The sequence below is a fragment of the Athene noctua genome, chromosome 20 (genome assembly GCF_965140245.1).
Source record: "Athene noctua chromosome 20, bAthNoc1.hap1.1, whole genome shotgun sequence".
Lineage (NCBI taxonomy): Eukaryota > Metazoa > Chordata > Aves > Strigiformes > Strigidae > Athene > Athene noctua.
Window position 1 is genome coordinate 5600693 of NC_134056.1, and position 22712 is coordinate 5623404.

Consider the following 22712-nt stretch of genomic DNA (forward strand, 5'->3'; position numbering starts at 1 on the left):
CTGATGTTTATATTCACACCTCTGAAGATCAGTAAAAAGGTAGGAAAGTGCTAGGAGCACACAGCTCAGGAACTACAGGACTTCTCCATCACATTTCTTAAAGGGGGTCTATTAAGATTTCACATTATTACAGTAACTCCCAAACTCATTCTTCTCCTCCAAGGGGCAAGATGTGCTTTTACACCCACTACAGCTTCAAAGCTCTTATGGAAGATCTCCCACTGCAGCGCAGAGGATGGACAGGCAGGTGCCTTCCCTCTCAGCTGCCTCTGTTCCCTCATCAGCTCTCATTTCACCTGACTCTTTCTCATCCCTAGAGAAGGTCAGTCACAGCCAGCCAGGACATGAAGTCTGGACAGAGGTAGGCAAAGCACAGCAACGTTCCAGATATGGACCAACTCAACAGCTGTGCGAAAGGGAAACACTGAAAACACCTTACCTGAAGGGTGAAGGGCTGAAGGGTAGAAATCCACAGGAGTGCGACTCTGGGCCATGCGAGGGTCCATATAAGAAGGCATCATCATCCAGCGAGGATCAAAGCCAAGCATCTGGGGGTGCGGCGGGTAGAATGTCCGTTGGGGATGGGAATGGGATGGGGGAGGATAGACTTGCTGCTGCTGCCAGTGCTGCATCTTGTACAGCTGCTCCTGCAGAGAAGGACGGGCTGTTTGATGCAAATGGTTATGGCACCAGGAATCACTCTCACAAACTGACCAGCTGATGGAAAACAGTCCCTGTGTTAGAGCCTCAAAAGCAGATCAGATGGGAGGCTAAAGCAGGTAGGGGCAATTCACCACCAACCAGGAACACGGCAGCTGTTGTTATTCTCCAATACCCAAACCAGCCAGAATACGTTGCAGCCACAAGTGCAGGCAGAGTATCAGCCCACTACAGGCCACGCCACGTGGCCAAATGCAAGGGATCAGCTTCAAGACTGGAGTTTGCATTTTCTCAACAAGACAGCTTCCTGTCACACACAATTTCCTAATTGGAAACAACTACTTTAGAAGATGTTGCTCTTTGGAGGAAATGCAATTATTAAGTTATTTGATGTGCATATATATTAGTTCTCCTTTTAGCTGAACAGATTAGATAAGAACGTCCTAAACTCAATTAAGAGAGCTATTCATATTATATAGTATTTCCTGTGCATCCTCCAGAGATGGGCTGACACCTTCAGGTTGTTCCCATCTCCCACATGGCCAGTCCACCTTCTTTTAGCAGAGGACTGTCACGATGTTAATCTGATTTAACATTTAACTTTCACTAAAGGTCCAGGAAGAACCTACATTTGAAGAGACCTTTGTCTACTAAATAAAGCTTTCAAAAGGTAAACAGCTCCAATTAACATGAAATACGTCTATTTACCTGTCAAACTTTCTACCAATTCTTCTTACCAGACTTAGTGTCACATACTGTTTATAAAAAAAACCAATCCCCTACTGCAGAGCAAGAGACACACCCTTAAATCCAAACTTGACGTATCATTACAGCAAGAGAAAACTCAGATAAACATAAAGATTATATCTGAGTTATCTAGTGCTTCAGTACCTTAGAGAAAATGTTTCATTAATAATACCAATGCTATTTTTAATTTTATTCTTTCACGGAACCACTGCTACCAAACCAGCAATACAAGCCAGCCAAAATACAAACTGCCTCATACATACTAACAACAGGGAAGATAAGAGAAAAATAAAATGAAAATTTCATGTTCATCCAGTAGCAATGACCTGTGGTATTATTAGCATGACAGCAAAGACATCCAATTATTTTTAGTTTAAGAGCATCTTAAAGAGTAGCATTAGCTGCTGTACCTTTGAATCATGAAAATGTCAACTGCCCAGTAACAAGCACAGGGAACATCCATAAAAGAGCAATTACTGAGGTTCCAAGCAAAAGCCAAATGTGAGCTCTTCACTAAGGCTTGCATCAGTGTTGATTATATCACATTTCAAGTGGTTATTCTGTGAAGAATGGCAATTAACTTTGCATTATCCCAAGCCTGGATATTCTGTCCCTTGCTTTGACTCTGTTGCCCTAAGGAGGCTCACTGCATCTGGAAGGAGCTGAACAGTATGTGTGGCACATACAGCACTGTAATGCTGAGTAAGATGCAAGACATACAAAGCATTTCAAGGTGGTCTCTCAGAGCCTCAGAAGAGATTTTTCAATGAAACAAAAATGAAACAAGACCAAACATATTTACGGCGCAAAGAAAATACTGATTTGAAAGAGCCTCACAGAAAAAAAAGTTGGGTAGGTAGAAGATGAGAGCAGATGTAGAGGACCATGCCTCTGCAAAGGCAGGAGGCGGAACGAGAAGTGTGCCACTTCACAACCCTCATGTTCAGCCCAGAAGCAGAGTCCAGCCACCTGCCAACCTACAGCACAGTTTGCCCCTGGCAAGAAAATGGCTGCCCCTACCTAACAGGGTAAGGGCACAGCAAGCGCCAAGCGAAACAGAAGTAGCTGATCCCCAAAGATTTTCTTTCCCTTGGCCTGTATATTCAGCTCCCTGTCAGTGCAGCAGTGCTGAAGAGTAGCTCTCATCTTGTGCCAGGGAAGAACAGACATTCACCAGGTTCACTGTCAGCCAAAGGCACTACAGACTTCACTGGATCAGGCTACAGCAAGTACCAAGGCAGCCACTGCTGTCCCGTGCCTTTGGAGATGGAAGGGGAACATCCCCAGCTTCTCCTGCACATATTTGCTAACCAGACCTCTACTACAAACCACACAGCCCTAAGACTTCACATTGTCAGGAGACACCCAGACAACTGTGTAAGACAAGTCAACATTTCTGACAGCAGTGTCTACTTTTCTCTCAGGGAAGTGACAAACCTGGCCTGCTCATGCCTCTCCCCAGCCACAGAAACCCTAACCACAACAGCTCCAGCACCACAGGGTGCACGTAAAATTCATGTAACCTACACAGAGCCATTTTATCCTTGTCAGACAGAATACATCTATGATCAGAAGTACTGAAAAAGGCCAGGGTAAAGCTCCCATTTATCACCTCCCAACCTAAAGACGGTTGGTTAGTGGTGCTGATTGTGCTGCGAATGAAGCAAACACAGGGTTTGGTGGGAGTCCAAGGGAAGAGAGGTGGGAGTGTCACACCTATTACCTGCTGCTGTTGCTGCTGCTGCCTCTGGAATCGTGGGGGAAGAGACTTCTGGTATTTGTTGAATTCCTGTGCTGGGGAGGGAGCTTCTCTGAGCTCCTCCTCACTGCTGCTTTGGGCTGCTGCTGCTGCTGGGGCAGGAGTCTCCTCTTCCAGATAGCCAACAGAGACATCCTGTGTGTGAAACTCGGGAGTTGCTGCAGAGAAGAAAATAAGCCTTGATGAGCCCTACTCATGACAGGGCTTGTACATGCACCACCACACCACAACATACACGGGTGTGGGCACGTCCTGACTGCATTATGTAGTTAATTTTATTATAATATAAAGCACCTCATATACAATGTCCCTGATTTGCCTTGATAGCTCTGGAAGGCTTTGTCCATCTTGTTTTAGTGATAAATTCTAAGATCCTCCACTGCCATCAGCCTTCTGCTTAAGCACTGGGGGAAAAAAAAGTCTGTTTCCCCTATTACTCCTTAAACCTGCCAGCACTCACTGATAAATAATTTTCTGATCTGTGGCTCATGAGCACTTTCTTAATATCATCATCCAATCATGAGAAGATCAAGAGGCCTGTTCCAACAACGTCTCTGCTAGCACAGCTGACTGGGGATAGAGGCAACCAAAGAAGTCTGCATTTGTTTTAATAGGATTTAAAAAAAAAAAAGAAAAAGAAAAAGAACCTTCATCACCAAGCCAAAATACTCAGCAGAATAAGTGAAGCAGCTGATCTCTGAAGTGCAGTCAAAGTACCCTCTGAACTCTCCCTCACAGGAACTCCCCCTCACTTCAGGTAAGAAATTGGCACGACAGCAAAAAAGCAGTTTTTACAAGGCAAGGCAAGCAGTGTTTCCGTACCTCTACGGAAAGCATGACCGTTCTCTTGCACAGCGTTTTTCTCTGTGCTTGGGGGTCGCAGGTCTTCATTCTCTGTGTGTTTCTGGTTTTCCCCACTCTTCTGAGCCAGTTTGCATTTCTGATCAAGTTGCTTCAGCTTTGCAGCACAGGCTGCCAGACGCTCTTCCCTGGCTCGCCGCTCCTCCTCCTCCCGTCGCCTCCTGGCTCTCTCGACAGCCTCAGAGATCTCAGAGTGCACAAACTTCTGTCTCAGTGGCACCTTTTCTTCTTTATCCTCAAGGGACTGCTGTCGGAGAATACTTCCCAGGGCGGGCTTCTGCCAAAGGAAAAACATTCCTCAGTAAGCATGACCCAAACATCTCCTGTATCCTAAGCCTTGCATCCCACGCTGAGAAAAATCTTCTGTTGACTCTATTCCCTCTATCCTTATGCACATAAATTCCCCTTTTTGGTGAGGAGTTACTGCTATTTGGTTCAATATCTCCATTTTCTCACTGACAAGCCCACTGCTCTGGACCAGCTTCAATTTCTTTTCTCTAGTGGGAATGCTAATGCAGATGGATTTCTCTCCAGCTGGATATAAACAAATAATTGAGAAATTCATCAGCATCCCACTTTCAATAAAATGTCAAACTGGCCTCTTAAGGACAGCGATACATCGAATCCAGCAGCACAAGCCCACTTGCATGAGTTCAACCCACCTGGTATTCAGATGCAGAGCTCCAGCCGTTCAGCTTCCTTGGAGGCTGCTGTGAATCCTGCACTTTCCGGACTGACCGGGACAAGCCAACTGAGTCGCCCCAATTCTTTCCTTCCTCCAAGGTGTGTTTGACATCTGCACTGTCTGCAGAGCTCAGGGACAACTGTCGCTGCCTCCTGGGATCCCAGCTGTTCCTATCATATAAACAGCTTTGCTATTACATTTGCTACTTGCCACAAAAAGCATCTGCAGCCTTATCAAGTTGCAAAGACAACTGACTGTAACAGAAAGATCGAAAAAACAGAACCACACCACAACAAGCAATGCACTTTTCCTCCTAAGGTGCATAAGGATTAACATCACTATTGTGCAGCAGGATAAAGGTGAGATAAGGAAAAGGGAGGAGGAAAAAAGCCTAGCATCCTGGCACTTGGCTTCAAGACCTACGCACATCCTTGAAGCCCATTCAAACAATGGTCAGTGGAATCAACAAAGTCACAGTATGAATCAGGGGGATCATGCCTCAACACTAAGAACAATTTTTAAAAAGATCCTGGTATTGTTTACTTTTACTGAAACAACTGTAGGTGTGAATACAGCCACTTCTTACCACTTCTGTCGTCCATCTTTAAGAGTTTCTTCCTCTTCCTCATCTTCACTAAACTTCAGTTTCTCAGAGTAATCCACTTCATCATGAATGCCTACGAAGGCAGGATTGGAGAAGGGATATATCAGAGCAAAGAAACAGGTCCCTTGTCCTCATAAAGCTTATGCCCTCTCTGGCACTAAACCAGAGAACACACAGGCTTGGCATAAACGATTTGGAAAGCTGAATGTTCACCACAAGTACTGGAAATGATGCAAGCAGTGTGGACCCACACTGCTGAATAACTGGGCTGGTCCCAGAAGAGGAGCAGCAAGCAGCCTGGGAATGGGGGCTGCAAATGAGGAGACAGCCACCAGGCTAGACTGTGTAGTTGGATACTGAATGCTGTGACTGAAAAGGCAAGACTAACTCTTCTTCCCAGCAGCCATACTGCTACCCCCCTGCTGTTTGGTGTTTTCAGCTTTTAGGAGTCTTCAGATCTGGTTCCTTGAGTACAGTGTGATGGAAAGATCAGAAGGATCCATTGTGTCATCATTTACACCAACAGCAATTTCACAACTACACAGTCCCCTCTTTGCTTTGCCTCTTCCGTGGCAGTGAAACAGAACCACCAGAACAACCTGGCTATTTCATGCTTTGGAGAGAAGTAACTATTTTGCTTCACCTCTTAAGATGTTGCCTGAAGCTTGAGAACAGAAGCACTTTACCTGCCCATCCATCATCTGCATCAGTGTCTAGTTCATCCAGCCCCTTTAGGTTCTCTGCATTGATAATGGTCGGCCGAGGTGCTCTCTCTACTTGCTGCCGAACTGGACGCGTTGGGCGAGACAGGCTGAGCCTGTTCTCTTTCCTACAAGGAAATGCAAACAAATTGTTAGAAACAACAAACAGTGAAGAAAAGAATGTAGAGCTGAGTTTATAACAGTGAATCAGTTGTTTTCTACAATACATTTAAATACAATGGCTCCAAGTTTCTCTCCCTTTCCAGCAAAATTTCTTTCCCTTGTCTACCCAGTACCCACTTCCTAGGGCTTACAAATCAGAGCTGCAACCCTTCTAGTCCAGGATCACACACAACTACTTCTCACTTCCACCTGCTCTTCAGACACACAGTGCTTACAGTCCCGCACCATTTCTGACGCTGCTGTAGCAAAGCATTGCTGCTTTGGGTAAAAATCAGGTTTCCTCTTTGGCTGTCAGCAGCTTCACCCATACAACTGGATCCCTGGCCCAAATTCTTGCATCATTTAAAGTTCATGTCACACCCCTGAACCTGCCTCTTAAGTGGGACAATCATGGCAGCCTTACCCATCCTGGTCATTCATCTGGTATTGTCTGAAAGGTACCCGGGGCTCAAGGCGAAGCTGAGGAAGGGGGAAAGACCCTCGGTCCAGCGATGCAGGGGTCTCAGATGGCTGTTGTGGACACATCTGGAATAATGCAAAGCAGAACAGTCTGGTTTTTCCTCCTTGCCACAGGAAGGCTTACCCAGATTACGTTACGACATGAGCACAGTAGCTGCATCCACACAAATGGAAAACAAACATTTCACGTCTGGCTGCCTAACAGGCCATGTGCTAATGGTTACTCTCTCCAGCTATAAAAAGAAAGCAGCAACTTCTCCTTGGGCTGAGCAAGGCTGTGCTACACTATTCTAGCACGGAAGGGTAAATGCGCAACAGGGGCAATTAAAAATAGATCAACAGATCCCTGAGCAAGCCCTGGGAACCAACTGAGAGTCCAGAACACGTATCTCTCAGCTGACTCCCTCAACCCACACACACATTCTAAGAAGCGAGGACGTTACACAGCTGTGGGGAAAGGGCAACTTACAAAAGCAGGTAGCATGTCATGGTACGTAGGTGGTTGGTAGACATTTCCCATGAACTGCGAAGCCCCTTTGCGGACAGGCTGAGCTGGGCGGAGAGACGGCTCCTTCGGATCGCTGGCGCTCACGGAGGAGGGGGCTCCGTCTCCGGTGCTAGAGGTCTTGCTGCCCAGCTCAGCAGGGGAGGCGGTCAGAGATGTGGCAGAGGTTATGTTCCTCCCACCGCCCTCCCTCCAACTGGTGACATCTGGGAAGGAGGTAATTATTATGTTAATATTTGTAAATGCAGTCACTCTGCCAGAAAGTCTCGAAACTCAAATACTCTGTGGTCAAGCCCTAATTACACTAAGCATGTAGAAAAACATCAGCGACCAAGGAAAATTTCCAAATGTGTTTATCTTCCTAAGGGACTAGCAGCATCAGCTGTTAATAAGTAATTGCTGCACCACTGGTGTCCTTATTTGTCAATAAGCTGGAATTCCAACCAACTCCGCTCCCCGTCTCTGCAGTCCTTACCCTGCAGAATTAAGGCCAATTAGATCATGCACAAGCACTCAAAAAGAAGCCACATTACACCACACACTCATTTCACCTGTGACACTGCTAGCCCAGGGGGAAGGGGCCTGTTTTGCAACATCACACAGCAGTTTTTATTAAACAGTGTAGTAGATGGCAGTCCATACTTGACTGTCTGGAGCACAGAACTCAGCCAGTGAACATCAGCACTACAGGAGGATCTGTGGCCATTTACTAAGGTGCTTCACACATATGAGCTCATAAAAGGATAAAAGGAAATAGAAGGATGATACTACTGTGAACTGGCATCCCCCTGCCCGAAACACAGTCTCTGGGGTTGAACTGGGATAAGACAGAGAATCATTTGCTTACTCTGGGGGCGGAGGCTTGGTCCTGGCCCATACGACGGATCTAAGGCGCCCTTTTCTTTGCCAACCTTGTCCTGCTCGCCAGCTGCTTTCAGCGTCGGAAATTCCTCGGGAGAGAAGGATAACAGTCGGCTTGAGGCCCTTGAACCTGTCAGACAAATAAGCGTGGGATTCAGAGATCTTTCCACTCTTTCAGTTCCCTTACAAGATCAGCCTGGAAATGTGCTTCCTGAAAATCTGGGCCTCCAGCACATTTAAACCCAAATTACTATATCACACCAGCACCTCAGCTCACATCCCAAACACACTCAGACACCATCACCAACATGACAACACATGTCCTCACCCAGTACTCCCACACTCTTAACTTGGGCTCTTCCTTTAAATTCTCAAAGTTCAGTGAAGTCAGAGTGAACTTTCTCAGCTTCCAATTATTTTTGTAAAGTACAAAATTCAGACTGAGGCAGAGATACAAACTCTGAAAGATTGTTTATAGATGATACCCTATTATCAAGTATTTGACATTTCTATACAGACTCTTTCTGCTCAGATCTCACTCTACCAGGAAGTCTATCATTAAGATTTCTGGCAATATTCTCAGTGAAAGACCACAGATAAGGACCCAGTGCTATGTGCTGTACCCCACTCTCCTCCCTGCTGCGGCACTTTTAAGATGCAGATCACTGGCCAGATCAGAGTAGATTCATTTCTAGTCATTGGCAAATTGTCTTGCCTAGTCATCAGCCACGCCAGAATGACAGCTTCCTGCCCATTCTAAAGATCTGTCAGTGACTGGGAAACAAAACACAGCAATTCTCTAAACATGTTAGCAAGATAACACTGAATAAAAGGAAATTGTCAGCATTATTGCACTACTAAATATTTTAAAAATTGCTTGAGAACTGTTTCTTGGTGTTACTCAGCTAATGCTCTTTTTAAAAACGGCATTTCAGAATTACCACATTAGAAGCATCAGCAATGAGTACTGAAGACCTAAAAGTCTCATCTATCTTTATCCTTCTTTGCCCTAAAGGGTGAGCAAGGATTGGCTTTTAAACCATTTTCATTTTCTGGAACTTGCACAGTGCACAAGACCTCCTCTCTGAAGATTTCCAGGGAGGTACTGCAACTGCTGCACGTAACATCTTCAAGTATTTTGGACAGATGAGAACAAACAAGACAGACATTTCTTAAATACACCACAAAATATTCAAGATGTGCTGAGAACTCCGATTTCTACTGCATTTCTCTACTGAACTAGAATGGTAATGAGAATATTAACACGTGTCTTTCAGGGGATACTTCCACCCCCTCAGGTAGCGCTGCACAATGTAATGACTGTTAATGTGCAAGCACCAATAATCATTAGTACACTCTAACCCCAGGCAACATCACACTGATAAAAGTTTGGTGCTTTTTTTTCCTCCAAATGTCCCTTATACCGAAGACACAGGCATGGTGCAGTTCATAACTGATTTACTAAACCACATTTCTTCACAATACACCCTCCAAAAAAGATTTTGCAGCAGTAATACCTAAAAGAGAACAAAAGCAAAAGACATTCCTCTTTGCCAATGATATCAGAAACTGCAATTGTTCAATGCCACTGGAGAAGTGCGAGGATGGGTTGGCCTAAGAAGTCCTTTCAGCCAGATTTCTGATGCTTCTGTGATTCAATTACCTTCTAATTAAGCTGCTCTTAGCCACATATGCAACTCTTTCCTTGGGTTGAGAACTCTATATTGATAAGTGTGACCTAGAATGAGTTTTCAAAAAATCTTTAAGAACATTGTTAGACGATCAGATTTTAAAACGACTGTACAGGAGGTTCACACAGCCACAGTCTCAAAGAAGTACCAATTAACCAAACAAGCCACAGTCTTTGCACTGGCCACCAACCTCAAACAACCACAAGTCTCTGCTTTAACATTTAGCCTTTGAGAAACAACCTCTTATTAAGGGACTCAATTTAGGGTAAGTTTGTCCCCTCCATTTCTGCAATCTGCAGCTGTCTCAATTCTTTCAAATCTCTCTGCAGTTTCATTTGACAACTGAATGGTTCCAGGTCTGTTCACACTAAAACAGTGAAACTGAGCTGTTATTCTCGCTACAGTTTTAATAGCAGTACTCAGTGCAGCAGGAAGCCACCTCCTGTGTGGAAATGGATGCACCTGAAGACAAATGAACTCCCAGTTTACGTTAACACTGCTTCAGGATCCTCAGTCAGGCAGAAGCCATTAGCAGCACAGTTACTCTGGGAGACTTAATAAAAATGCCTCAGCCAAGGTGCAAGCAAGTGCATCCTGCAACAGCTACACCACAACTTCCACCCACTGACACTGCAATACCCTTGGACCAAGCATGCTGTGTTCAGCCTCCTGGAGTATTACCATTACAGCCTTACTTTTGACCACCTAATTAGGTGAAGCTCCCTGTGCTACCAGCCATTGAGATGCCTACATTTCCAGTCTCGGATGTCCTCTCCTTTCTTCTAAACTAATACTTCCCCTCTTCCACTCTGTTTTCTGCATCTTTGTTATACGCTGCTCTGGGCTGATGGAAGATGTTCATGAGGGGGCAAACGATTCCCTTCTCCTTCAAAACCTTCACCTCCCAGAACTCCCTGCTGCTTCCCGAGTGTATGAACCATTCTGGTTCAAAATGGTGAGGGGGACACATTCTGTTCAAGCTGTGTCTTACACTGGCAGACTTGAACAGATGCAGTTGCATCATCCCAGCCAACACACTACACAGACTGAAAACAAGACTCAGATGGCCTCACTACACTGTACCCAAGACAGCTGTGTCCCATTCTGCACCAGCCTAGACAGGGAGAGCAGGAAGAAATGGAGGTCACCCCACCTCGTGCCTGTCAGAGAAGCAGACCCATACCCAACTCCATTTCCGTTTATCATACTCACCACCTTCTTGTCCTGCTGGCTTTCCATTCAGCTGTGCCCATGACTTTGGTCCACCTGGCACTGAATTTGTACTCTGAAAATAAAACAAAACAAAAACCCACAACACCCACAGATCAGTGAAGTCTCATGACTGTTTCTCATTTCCTGGCTGGCACCTGCTACAGTTCAGACCTCTAGATCACCCAGATGTCACTGGATACCACAGGTCTCCCCAGCTTCTCCTTGGGGCTAAAGTTGGCTACTCCCCACTCCAGTGTTCTATGATGCTACAGCAAAGTTTCACTTCTCTGCCCTGCCTCTCATCTCTCCTACACTAACCTTCACCAACTATTTCTTCCAACCATTCCTCTTGCTTTCCTCCCTCTAATCAAGCTTTCCCTTTGTTCTGTTGCATTTTCCCAAATGGTCCCTCTTAATCTTGGGAGATTTATTCCATGCTACACCTCAGCTGGAAGGCTACCCTACTTTCTCATGCATTAACCACTTCTCTTCAAAACATAATTTCTGTTCTGATCTCCCTGAAGCTCAAAGGCTGGGATATTTTAAGCTAAAAGTGTGAAATCTGCAGCACAGAGGGGCCAAGTCCCTGCCACTCTCTGGGGAAGCCTTCTTACTTGCCAGTAGCTTTTTCAGGTCCTGACACTGGCTACTTCTCCCACATGATCAGATCTCTTCTTATCAAGTCTCATCAGGCTGTGAGCAAGAGCTGGATCTGTTGTCACCAAGGGACGCTTGAATTAGACCCAAAGTAAAATAGTTTAGAAGTGCTAACCAGCCATCCCACACTCCAGCCATTCTCTCTAGATTGAAGCTAAGCTTTCTGCACACACTTGAAAGATACAGAATTAACGTGCACAGAATTACACTCTAACTGCAGCACAGCATTCCTGGGGTACAGTAACTTGGAGTCAAGACAGTCAATTCTACACAAATTGATTCTACCAGAGCTCTTCTGTAAATTGCAGTCTGCTGATTCTTACATGTGCGAGGCAACACAGACAATTAAAGAAAATCCTCACACTGTCTGGGGACAGGGAAAGCAAAGTGGCAGCCACAGAGACTGCTCACACCTACCTCCTGACTGATTGACTGTGTCGGCTTCTGTAAATTGGAGACAGATTTCTGCAAACCCTGCTGCGGCAGCGACTCCTGCAGCTGTGCAGCCGTCGCACTGGAACTGAAAAGAAATAGCAGACGTGAGATCAAAGGGGAAGGCAGGCAAGAAGACGAACCACTCTGGCGATACAGCAGTTGCTAAAAGATCAGGCTAACATTGGCTCTACACTGGCATGGACAAGAGACAACTGATCGCTGTAAGGTCCAACACAAAGCAGAGCAGTGCAAAACTGCTGCTTGCCTGACAAAATCTAGGAAAGAGTGGTTCTACCTACCTCTTTTGGTCTGACTGATCCTGCTTGTTTGCCCATCCTGTACCGTCCTTGGGTACTATAATGATGTTGGGGTCGTTTCCTTTGTTCTCAGACTTCAAGCTAGGCAAGTTTGCAGGAGGTGGCATGCGCCGGGCAGCAGCAACTTTCCCAAGACTCTGTAAGCCATGTCTAGGAATAACTAGTGAGAAAGGAACAATGGCAGGTCACAGAGGGCTATATCCTGCTAGATAAGTCACCATAACCAGCATACTGTGGTCGGGTGCAGTCCCAACAGAACTGTATGACAAGCAGCACCACTGCTGCTGTGTCAACGTACAGGTCATGTCCCACAGGACCACAGCGAAGCAGCCGTCTGTTGTAGCAGCTGGCTAACAGTTGGGAGGGAGAGAAAAATTCTGTTAGATTCTAGTTATCCATAACAGAAAATGCCCAGAGTCTTTTAGCTACCTGTGCAGATACTCCTCTTTCATTTCAGCAAGGAGAAGCAGCATTGCCCGTTCACAGCTTGGGGAAACTGCCATCCAAGTCTACCAGTCTGTCTGCTAAGAGGTGATCTAACCCAGTCCTGAGGTCTAGATTTTCCAGCTCTACGCACCAGATCACATATATTAAGATGGTATTTTATTTTCTTCAAGTTTTCTACTCCCACACCAAATCCAGAGCCAGTTCAGGCAATGTTACCTTTTTTTTTTTGACCCCATTGTCTAGTTTTTGTCACATCTCCACTGCAAAACTAACTCAGGTTCTTCCCCAGAGGCCTGCAGTCCTTGACTCTCCACACAAGGTCTGACCAGCTCAAGGCACTTCAGTCAGCTTAACTGCCCTGTCTTGGTATAGCCTAAGGCCCCGGTAAGGCTTTCACTCAAGTTTGCAACCTGACCACCTTGCAGCAAGGACACAAGCCAAATGAAATAGCCAACAGTCCCCCAGCTGTTTTGCTGTGATTCCTCCATGTTCCTACGCTAACAGCAGCACAAAGAACCACAGACATTCTCCTTGAAGTCCTAATAAAACAGAGGCTTAGACACCAGCACAAGCAGCTCTGCAACCCAGCTGCTTCGCACCGGGCATCCCACCCACAGGGCCAACAACCTGAATTAACTCTGCAACAACACTCTCGGAAGACATCAAAAGGACCTTGCTGAAGGCATTTCTTACCTGTAGTTCTGATAGCTTCTATTGACTTTCCTTTATACTTATCAAACAGGCTGAGAGTCGAGTACTTGCTTTTCCCATCCTTTCCCTTGGTTATTTGCCCCAAACGATCGGACATTGCGATGAAATGTCATCTAGTAAGGAAATTTCTCTGCGCCGCTCCCGATCTGCCTTTTAATGTGAGAGAACCAGAAAAAAATGCCTTCAAACAGATTATTTAGCCACAGACAAGTAAAAAGTAAAACACAGACAACTACTACAACTGCTAGTATCTGCAGTGATCACACTAAGTTACAAAGTTTTAACCCCCTCTTCCTTAGTCACAAGAAGCTGATGGGATTTAAGATTCATAAACTGAATGAACAAAACTGCAGGAACACACTTCTCGCAACATCTTTTTTTTTTTCCTGCTACTTTAGTGCTGAAAGAGGTGGATTCTTTAAGTGTGAGAATACAAGAGAGGGTGGTCAATATAGTCCTTTCTTTAAAAGAATACGTCTAACAATAAGCAGCTATGCACAAGGATTCCTAAACATAAAGTGACAGGAAAGCACTGTCTCTTATACCACGCTGGAATTTATCATTGCATTTCCCACTGAAGCACTGTAGCTGGGTTTGCAATGTTTAGGATTATGGTTTCACACTGGCCACAGTTAATAACTTGTACCAGCAATTAATGCTCTGAAAGCATCACCTGAAGGCAACAGAGTTATTTCTTCAAATTCCCTTTTCACATCTCTTGGCCATGACAGAGTGTCAAGGAGGGTCCAAAAAACTGCTCAAATCAAACAGGTTCAGAATCTTGAACCTGTGGGTTCAGCAGTTCTACTGTGAATCCTGCAAACATTTGATAAAGAAAGATTACATTTCGCTGTTGCTGGCACTTTCAACAGCATTTTCAGCTATAAATATACTTTTCACAATGGATGTGGTTTGTCAATTTTTCACTCTGATCTCTGCTGGCACAACACGCTGTGATTAACACCCTTCACACAAGCAGTCTCTTCACTTTCACTTTTTGGCTCTTGGAGCCCAGGACAAAGCTGAAACATGGGGAACGCACACACTGTAGGCCAACTTTTATGGCAGAAAAGAAACTTTGCTTACTTTCAATTGACCTCTCTATCATACTTTCAAGCATAATTCTCTGTTCTAAATTTTCTCAAATCTGGTAGCTTAATCTAACCTTTTCATGCATAATTTAGATTTCCAGATTTCCACTTCAAGCCTAAAACTGCTGGCAGTTTTATTATACCATCTGCTAGGCCCCATCTTAGGGTTGCAACTCTGTTGGGAGTACAAAATGCTACATATATTGGGCCTTCCCACCCTTCACCCTTTCTGGAACTCATCCAGCTGAAAGCATGTTTTAAACACAGTCAGAAATCACTCTTTCTGAAACTATATCTGACCAGAGGCTACAAATTCCACCAGCAAGGCTTTATCAAATATAATTTCCAGGTAAGAGGATTAGTCTATCATGCATTATGTACAAAATAAAGCGCAGAGCACAAACATGTTGGATACAGCCAGTTTGAGAATGTGCTGCGATCTGCAACCAGCCAAGTAAAGCCCATCTAAAGGCTGCTGCCAGGGGGCAAATTTCTGACCAGTAAACCTGGCACCGTGCAGTGTTCTTTAAATGAGGCCTGGCAGGAGGAAGGAGCCATGGACTCTGTATGCTAGGCAGCAAGTAGTGTGGTCAGGGACAGAGGAAGAAATGCATTTTCTGTCACTCAGTAACAGCATCCACAGAATGCTCAGGAAAAACAGCAGGCTCTGCAAGAAGCCCCTCACAGCCACCTTTGCTGGACCACTACGGGGCTGCAGCACGACAGCCTGTGGAGGCAACGCAGCTGGCTGACTTGAAGCACCTTTTCCTGCAGAGTAGCAGACAGATCTTTGGCTCCAATCTGGTTCAATCTTTGCTCAGATGGTCACCGTGTGCCAAAAGAAAAGAATAGCTCCTCCCTCACTTGTCCATTTACACCGCATTTTATTAGTAGGACATAAAAGAGAAAGCGAGAAAAAATACCGATTAGCGTGGACTTAGCAAGGAAGCACAAGCTGGACTGAGAACAATGACCTGTTTGAACTGGTAGAGTTGTGGGGAGCCCCGAACCAGAGCAAAGAGCAGAGGGTGCTTCACACCAGCCCTCAGCTGTGCTGGCAAGAGCACAGCCACCTCCATTTACAGGTATGTTGAGCCTTGCAGAGGGAGCCTGGCTTGGGGTCTATCCAGACCATGTCAATCCTGTACCAACCTCACACAAACCCAAGCAGTAAAATCCACACTGACATTTAGAAAACTAGTAACAAAATTACTAGGTGTTAGGAAGAAAAAACCCACAAAGAATGAACTACTACAACAGGTTCAGGAGTTCAGCTGTTTAAGAGAAAATTTAAGAGAAAATTCCCAAGTTCCTGAAAGTCAGCATATAAACAGCAAAGGGTAACACTACTGAAGAGAAACCCTGACAACCAGTTGTGTCACTGGGTCTCAGCTACCTCCTGATGACATCTTGTATCATTAAAAGAATGCAGGAAGAATAAGCAACCACTTCAGAGCAGAGAAGCTGGGGACATGTTGGGATAAAGCCCCTTGTCAAACCTTCTGGGACAGCCAGAACTGCTGTCTCAATAGGGAAAATTTATTTCAAACTCCTTCAATGCTTTGAAGCTGAAAACATGAAACACAGCTTTGTTTGTGTGTTATGTGTGTGCTCCAAAGGGGAAACCAAGCCCACGGAGAGGTGAGACAACATCCATACGGTGACTGTGTAGAGGCTGCAGCAGCGCTGAGCCCGGCCGGAGCTGTCCCGCTGCTGCCCGTCCCTCCTGGCAGCAGCCAGCTGCAGATCTGAGCCAGTCCATGGGTGTTACTGGCCAGGGGGATCACTCGGCACCCAGGACACCCCCAGCACTTCAGAGAGGCCACAGAGCCTCCCAAGGCTGTCACGACACTGGACTATTTTGCCATCACACAGTCAAATGGGGAATCTGAGCAGAGATCATCAAGGCCTTCCAGTCTTGCAGAGCAAAGCCATTTCTGATAAAAATCAAGTTCATTAAGAACTGAACTGCCAGCCTGCATGCTTATTATTAGGAGAGCTAGAAGCAGAAGGCACTAGCAGGAGAGCTAGAAGCTGACAACTGACAGCCTCAGCAAAGACTCTGACCCGTGCTCAGGGTAACCGTGTCAGATTGCTGACCCTGAAGAAAGCATTATCCCCTCTTACAGAGAAATAAAAAATTAAAAAAAATAATTTAAAAAAAAATCAATCACCAGCATTTCTGCAAGGTTTCTCTCTGGGTTTATAAAGGTCTTTGGAGGAAGGTTCACCATCAGTTTTAGCATGGAGCTTAGCTCTTCCCATTCTTAGGACTAGCAATGTCTCCTGTAATATCTAGGGACAACACTGGAGTGAAAAATACTGAGTGTCTCAGAGGAATCAGAAAATACTGCAGTATGACCAGTACTTTCTGCAGTATGTTAGAAACCCCGGAGTAAAAATAACTGCACCAGAATCACTTCCTGGGCAGAGAGCTCTGCTACCCAGGAGTCTTCATGTCCACAGTATGTTGTCCTGGATTTGATGTTTGGGTACTGACGCCATCCAATTGTGTTTTAAAAGGGTATGTTCTAATCCAGAGAGCAACAGGGACATTTTCAGTGCCAGAGCATGCAAGCCTTGGAGCTCCAGCAGGGATCTGAGCACAGAGAGCCTGTCCTGCAGAAGGAGTGATGTGAAAACCCTGAGCTACTGGCACTGGTAACATCTGGAAACCCCCGAGCTGAAAAGACAGCAAAAGGGAGAGACTCCTGACAAACAGGATTGTCTGCAAAACTCTTTGTAAATCTATGTATGAAGGAGGCTGGGCTGCTGGTGTTGTATTCACAAGACTTCAGTGGAGCTTGAATACCTGGAAGTTAGCCAGCCTTAATTAAGCAGGGCAAACAGATTTATGAAAGGTAACACACACAAGAAGGAATCACTTCAGCCACTCGCACACCACTGAGCTCTACGCTGAGCACAATCAGTCGGGCAAAGAACCTGAGACTGCTGCAGACCCTCGCTCCTTGCTCACTTCACAGCAGCAGTCACAAACACAAAACAAAGCAACAGGATGGAGATTAACAGTGAGAAGGCTGTTCTCCAGAAGTAGGAAGATTTTTCTGAACAATTTGCAAAAAATTTCAGGTCAAACTCACAGGCTGAAAAAAGCTGAACTGTAATTCCAGAGAAGAAATTGCTTGGAGTTGATGTTAAACTGCAATCTACTGTAGTTTCTATGTTACTGGTAATGTGAAACCTTTTAAAAAATATAGTATGGTTTTACAGAAGATTAGGGACATTCACTCTTCTTTAAATACACACAGTCAATTTTGCTGGTACTTTTCATAGCTAAGCATTTATCTGTCAACAAGGAGATTCCACTACTTCTCCTGGAATCTGTCCCACCAAGAACCACCTATTTGTAAAACAGTCACCACCTGCCTCAGTGATGAAAGATGCCACTGGCTGCCCTTGGAAGAGCTCTGGCAAACAGTGTGACCCTCGGGGCTTTGGGCCAGGTGCACTTATGTCCTGTAGAAGCCCTGTTTGGGCCAAGCAGGGATCATCAGCCTCGTGGGGAGACTAGAGGAGAGACTGCTTAAGTGAGGAGGGGAGCAACAGGAGAACATCAGCATCCAAGTACAAAGTCAACAGATGAGTGCAGAAGAGCTGTGCAGCAAACAGAGGCTGTAGCAAGTCCAGGCCACAAGAAACCACTTGCTGTCATTCTACTGCATTGTTTCCAGAGGGAGCCACCAAAATTTGTTGGTACACACGGAGAAGGGTCTGCTGAGATCCTGAATGTGGCACCAAATCCTGCCAGATGGGAGAAGCAAGTCAGCAGCCTGCAGCACAAAGACAGACATCCCATGGTCAAGCTCCTGACTCACAAGGGGGGACCCTCCTTGCTTAGCTGAATAGGTGTATTTGACAGTACCATCTTTTAATTCTGCACAATTCCAGCTTCTCATTGCATCTCCCATGAACCTTGTCTCCTTGTAAAAACAGGGAATGGGAGACTAGGATCACATCTCCCATGATTTATTGCAGAGGTATGCTGTTAGCCAAGTAATAGTGCTGGAGCCGTCTGCCAGAAGACTTGCCCGCTGGCCAGTCCCATCATCAGGCCTCCCCTAAGCCAAGTCACCCTGGATTTGAGACATGCAGCAAGACCGTGAAGAGGAGAGAGAGAGAGAGTCTTCTGGACAGCGTATCTATCATTAACTCTGTGGCATGGAGCTCTGCAGGCAGAGAGAAAACACAACAATGGGGGAAGGGAGAAAGGGCATGCCCTGTAAGATGACCTGACTTCATTTTCTCAGCTCTCTGTCTTCACCAAGTTCACCTCCTGCCCCCTCTTATAAATGTACCAACTGGTTGGGAATCACACTACTGTTACTGAAACACTGCACAGTTCTCGACAAAAATCTTCATAATCTCAAGTTTGGCCTGTAAAATACAGAAGCCTCATCTCTCTGGTACTCAGCTCTCCCAGCGCTGGGAAGGCAAGCAGGCAGAGAACGACATCCAGAAAAGGTGGATCTGTAGCTTACTGTAAAATAGATAAAGCAGACTGGAGTCTGGAGAAGAGCTTAACTGTATTTACATTAAAACATTAACGAGTTCTGTGGTCCCTTCTGTAAAGGCTGGACAGATGATGCCACACCCTGGAAAGGAGCCCTGACCTCCAGTAATTGAGGATGCAGACAGAGATAAGAAACACTTCATCCTGAGGACGCAAGACTATGGCACCGAGCAAAAAGGAAATCAATCAGAAAGCTGGTCCACAGCCCACAGAAAGTACTCGCAAGATCCTGTGCTCATGAAACTCCCCCTCCTTTTAAGCCACAGAAAACCCAAGGTGTGCAGTTAATTATTTTCTTGAAAGGAGTGTCTGTCTACCACAGCCCTCCAGAGAAACAAGAGCCAGTTTTCTGTCCCACCACGCTGTAAAGAACAAACTGACCCGTTGGTGCCAGCCTGTCAGAAAAGAATAACTACCTCTAACCCAGGAAGTGCTGCAGGGCTTTCGCACCCCTCACAACCAAGAGCTGATTGATTACTGCAGGGAGGCAGCAAGGTATCTCACGTGGAGCAACCTGGAAGCACCAACTGCCACCATTACACTCACTGCCCTCTCATCCAGGCCATCAATGTGTTAAATGAGACAAGGCCCATCACAAATTGGCTCTGAGGCACCTATCTATAGACCTCACCAGGCTCAGAAGCCATGACCTTCCACAGCAAGACACCATAGACATAAAGGACCATTTTCCTTTTTCTTTGCTGTTTCACATTTCAAAGGCAAAATCCTAAGAAGACAGAGCAGGTCAGTTCAGCAAGAACCACCTGTGGCCTCAACAAATTCAGACCCCAACAGTCTAGTACAAGAGGAAAGGGAAGTGACCTAGTGATCTCCACAAGCTGCCTGAACAAAGGAGGGCTCATATTAAATGCAAATCTTTACCCTTAGAGTTGTACTTATGCTCTGGCTCCTCCGCAACCAAGGCCCAGAGCTGAAGCACAATACCTACAGCCTCCAGAGTGATCCTGCCTTCCAGTCTGCCCTGCTCATGTTCTTCTGAGATCAGAATGTCCAGGGACGATACACAGCTATACCCTGTTCCCTCAACACCAAAGCAAGGAGGCGGATCACCAGCAAGCGATTTAAATCCAAATACAAAGGAAATCCCTGGAATAATGCTCTGTTGGCAAAACCCATTCAGAAAGCTCCTGGCAACATTCAGCTGAACTGTTAAGGTAAACTGGGCATTTAGGTATCTGAGCAACAATAACAGATTGCAAGTAGCTGGTAGGGATCTCCTGACAGGTAAAGGGCTGGTACTATCAGTCCTATTTTACAGGCTGGATAACCAAGGCAGAGAAACAGTTTGCTCAAGTAACACCACAGGCAGTGTTAGAAGTCCCAGAGCTCAGGTTTCTGCCCCATCCACCCACCCACACCTGCACTGCCAAGACCCTCAATGAAAATTAAGCTCTTGATGACAGAGGAGAAAGTTGTAAAAGAAGAGTCAAACAAGGAGGAAATGCACTGCAGCAGCACTTGCCGTGTCTAGAACAACAGGAAGAAACTGTCCACTGGCAGAAAAAGCAGACCCAATGCTCCAGAGGAGCCCACGAGGGCAGGAGGTACCCACACAAGCACAAACTGTTCTCCGGCCACTACACCAGGTCTTAGGACTGACAGGCTCAAGACAAAGATTCCTCTATCACTAACAACTAAACTGAATACCACTTCATTTTAAGGTTGTGAAATTCCCTTCATCCTGACACTTCTGCCACACAGACTTTTAAAAATCATCACAGCAATAACATATAACCCAGGTGAGATGCAGCAAGAGTAGCATAGGTGAAACACCCATGCTGCCAGCTCCAGAACCTAAATGTAAGCCTCTGAATCGTTAAGACATAGCTCACCTCAGAGAGCTGTACACAGCCAGGGCAAGCACAAGTGGAAGGACTGCTATCAACTGCTGCCAGAGAACAGATGCATTCTGAGGAGTAACCAGAGAAATCCTGCCAGTGAAGTCACAAACATTTCACAAATCCTTCACCTGGTCCCAAACTCAGCAACTTATTCCATCTCTCAGCAGTGAACACAGGTTTTATAGCAAACAAGCAGAAAGGAAATCAGAGATGTCACAGCTCCAAGAGATGAAATCAGAGCAAAGCTGGCAGTCTTTAGGGTTAACAGTTCTTTTTTCAGGAACACATACAACAGCTCTTTCCACACAAATGCCATCAGCTGTTGAGTAAGCAGCTCTGTTTTCTCTGCAGTCTCAGGAAGGATCACACTGGAATGGGGAAGTGGGTGTTTACCTTGTACCGATGAAGCCTCACTACCAGATCTGGGCTTTGGTAACACCTCTCCACACTGTCAGGCTGTCTGCTGACTTCAGGGCCTCAGCTCCCACTCAGGTTATGCACAAAAGGTTGTATTTATGAAGAGAAAGACTAGAGATAAAACCCAGTAAGTGCCAATCCCTCAGTGCACACACAAGGGAACGGTTCCTGTACACTCCTGCTGAGCAGATCCCTCAAGTCCTGTTTCTCCCCAAGGCACTGACAGGAGCTCCTCCAACAGGCACCTTTACAGCCAGACAGGCCAGCACCAACACACACACTGCAGGGTACAAAGCTGCTCTGGATAAACTGAATAGATCTTTCACTACCAGATTTCTCCGATTTCCACAGCCAACAAGGCTGATGTAGCCAGCTCAACTATTAATAAGATTACAAGCAGTTCAGACAAGCCTGCAGTTCATAAACACTGCAGATGCTGAAGCTTCCAAGGAAGTATTCCTCCAGGTTCCCCAATTTTAACAAGACTACTAAGGCAATGCAGCATTGCACAGCAATTCGTCTTACAGGAAGCCTATTCGTAGCAGCCATTTGCACTACAAATGAATGCCAAGGATTCTGACCGGAAAAGGACTGTACAAAGTGGTAAGAAACCACGTTATGTGCAGTGTGATTCAGTACTCTGAAGAAAGGAGCTTTAGATATCTTTAGGTAGCTTTAGCTTTTCTGGAGAACTAAGCAACTCAAGACTACGCACAGGACATCTGGACTACGCCAAGCCAGACAGGAAGTGAAAACCTTTCACAGATGCTTTAATTTACATAGATATTTGCAGTGCATAACTGACAAGGTGTGTAAGCATCATCACTTCTATTTTCCAGATAGAAAAATGACACCACAGAACTCTGCAGCTATGCTGAGTGGCAGAGCAAGAAACAGACCCTTCATCTCCCACTTTCTGGCAGTGGAAACCACCCTCTGAAACACACTGCCTTTCTGACGCTGTGGGGCAGGCAGCAACACAAAGCCCTGCTCCAGAGGGGTTCTGGAGGAGCAGGTCTGCATGAGGGGATGGGGAATGCTGCAAACACCTCCTAAATGAGCCCCCCCATACACTGCTTTCACTGCCACTGGATCACAGGCATCATTAAAGGCAACATTAACACTGTAATTAACACTCAGCTCTCCTGAATCTGCTCCTAAATGACGGTTCGTGATGTTTCAATTGCTAGGTGGGAGCCTGATTCTTTGGTTATTTCAGAAAAAGATAAAACCGTACTTGATACTATTCCAACCATGAAGAAGCGTTTCTTGAGCATGTCCCTACTCCCCTGCCTGCTTCACAGCCCACTCCAAAC

The 22712-nt window shown here is 45.7% G+C and overlaps 1 protein-coding gene across 8 annotated transcripts in view; it reads right to left on the reverse strand.

The window, feature by feature from the left end:
• The window catches only part of PRRC2B (proline rich coiled-coil 2B), a 51847-nt gene that overhangs the window by 23825 nt on the left and 5310 nt on the right, over positions 1 to 22712 (reverse strand). For 6 of the 8 annotated variants that reach the window (XM_074924046.1, XM_074924045.1, XM_074924043.1 and 3 more), the window contains exons 2-14: positions 13478 to 13645; positions 12320 to 12497; positions 12003 to 12105; positions 10929 to 11001; positions 8012 to 8155; positions 7129 to 7370; positions 6604 to 6725; positions 6003 to 6145; positions 5299 to 5389; positions 4690 to 4882; positions 3989 to 4304; positions 3131 to 3324; positions 440 to 647 (exon numbers count right to left, since the gene is read on the reverse strand). In XM_074924046.1, coding sequence (XP_074780147.1) covers positions 440 to 647; positions 3131 to 3324; positions 3989 to 4304; positions 4690 to 4882; positions 5299 to 5389; positions 6003 to 6145; positions 6604 to 6725; positions 7129 to 7370; positions 8012 to 8155; positions 10929 to 11001; positions 12003 to 12105; positions 12320 to 12497; positions 13478 to 13592 — 2122 coding nt within the window. In that variant the 5' untranslated portion in view covers positions 13593 to 13645. The remainder of the gene's footprint in view (positions 1 to 439; positions 648 to 3130; positions 3325 to 3988; positions 4305 to 4689; positions 4883 to 5298; positions 5390 to 6002; positions 6146 to 6603; positions 6726 to 7128; positions 7371 to 8011; positions 8156 to 10928; positions 11002 to 12002; positions 12106 to 12319; positions 12498 to 13477; positions 13646 to 22712) is intronic. The other 2 variants (XM_074924042.1, XM_074924041.1) reach the window with 1 other exon arrangement.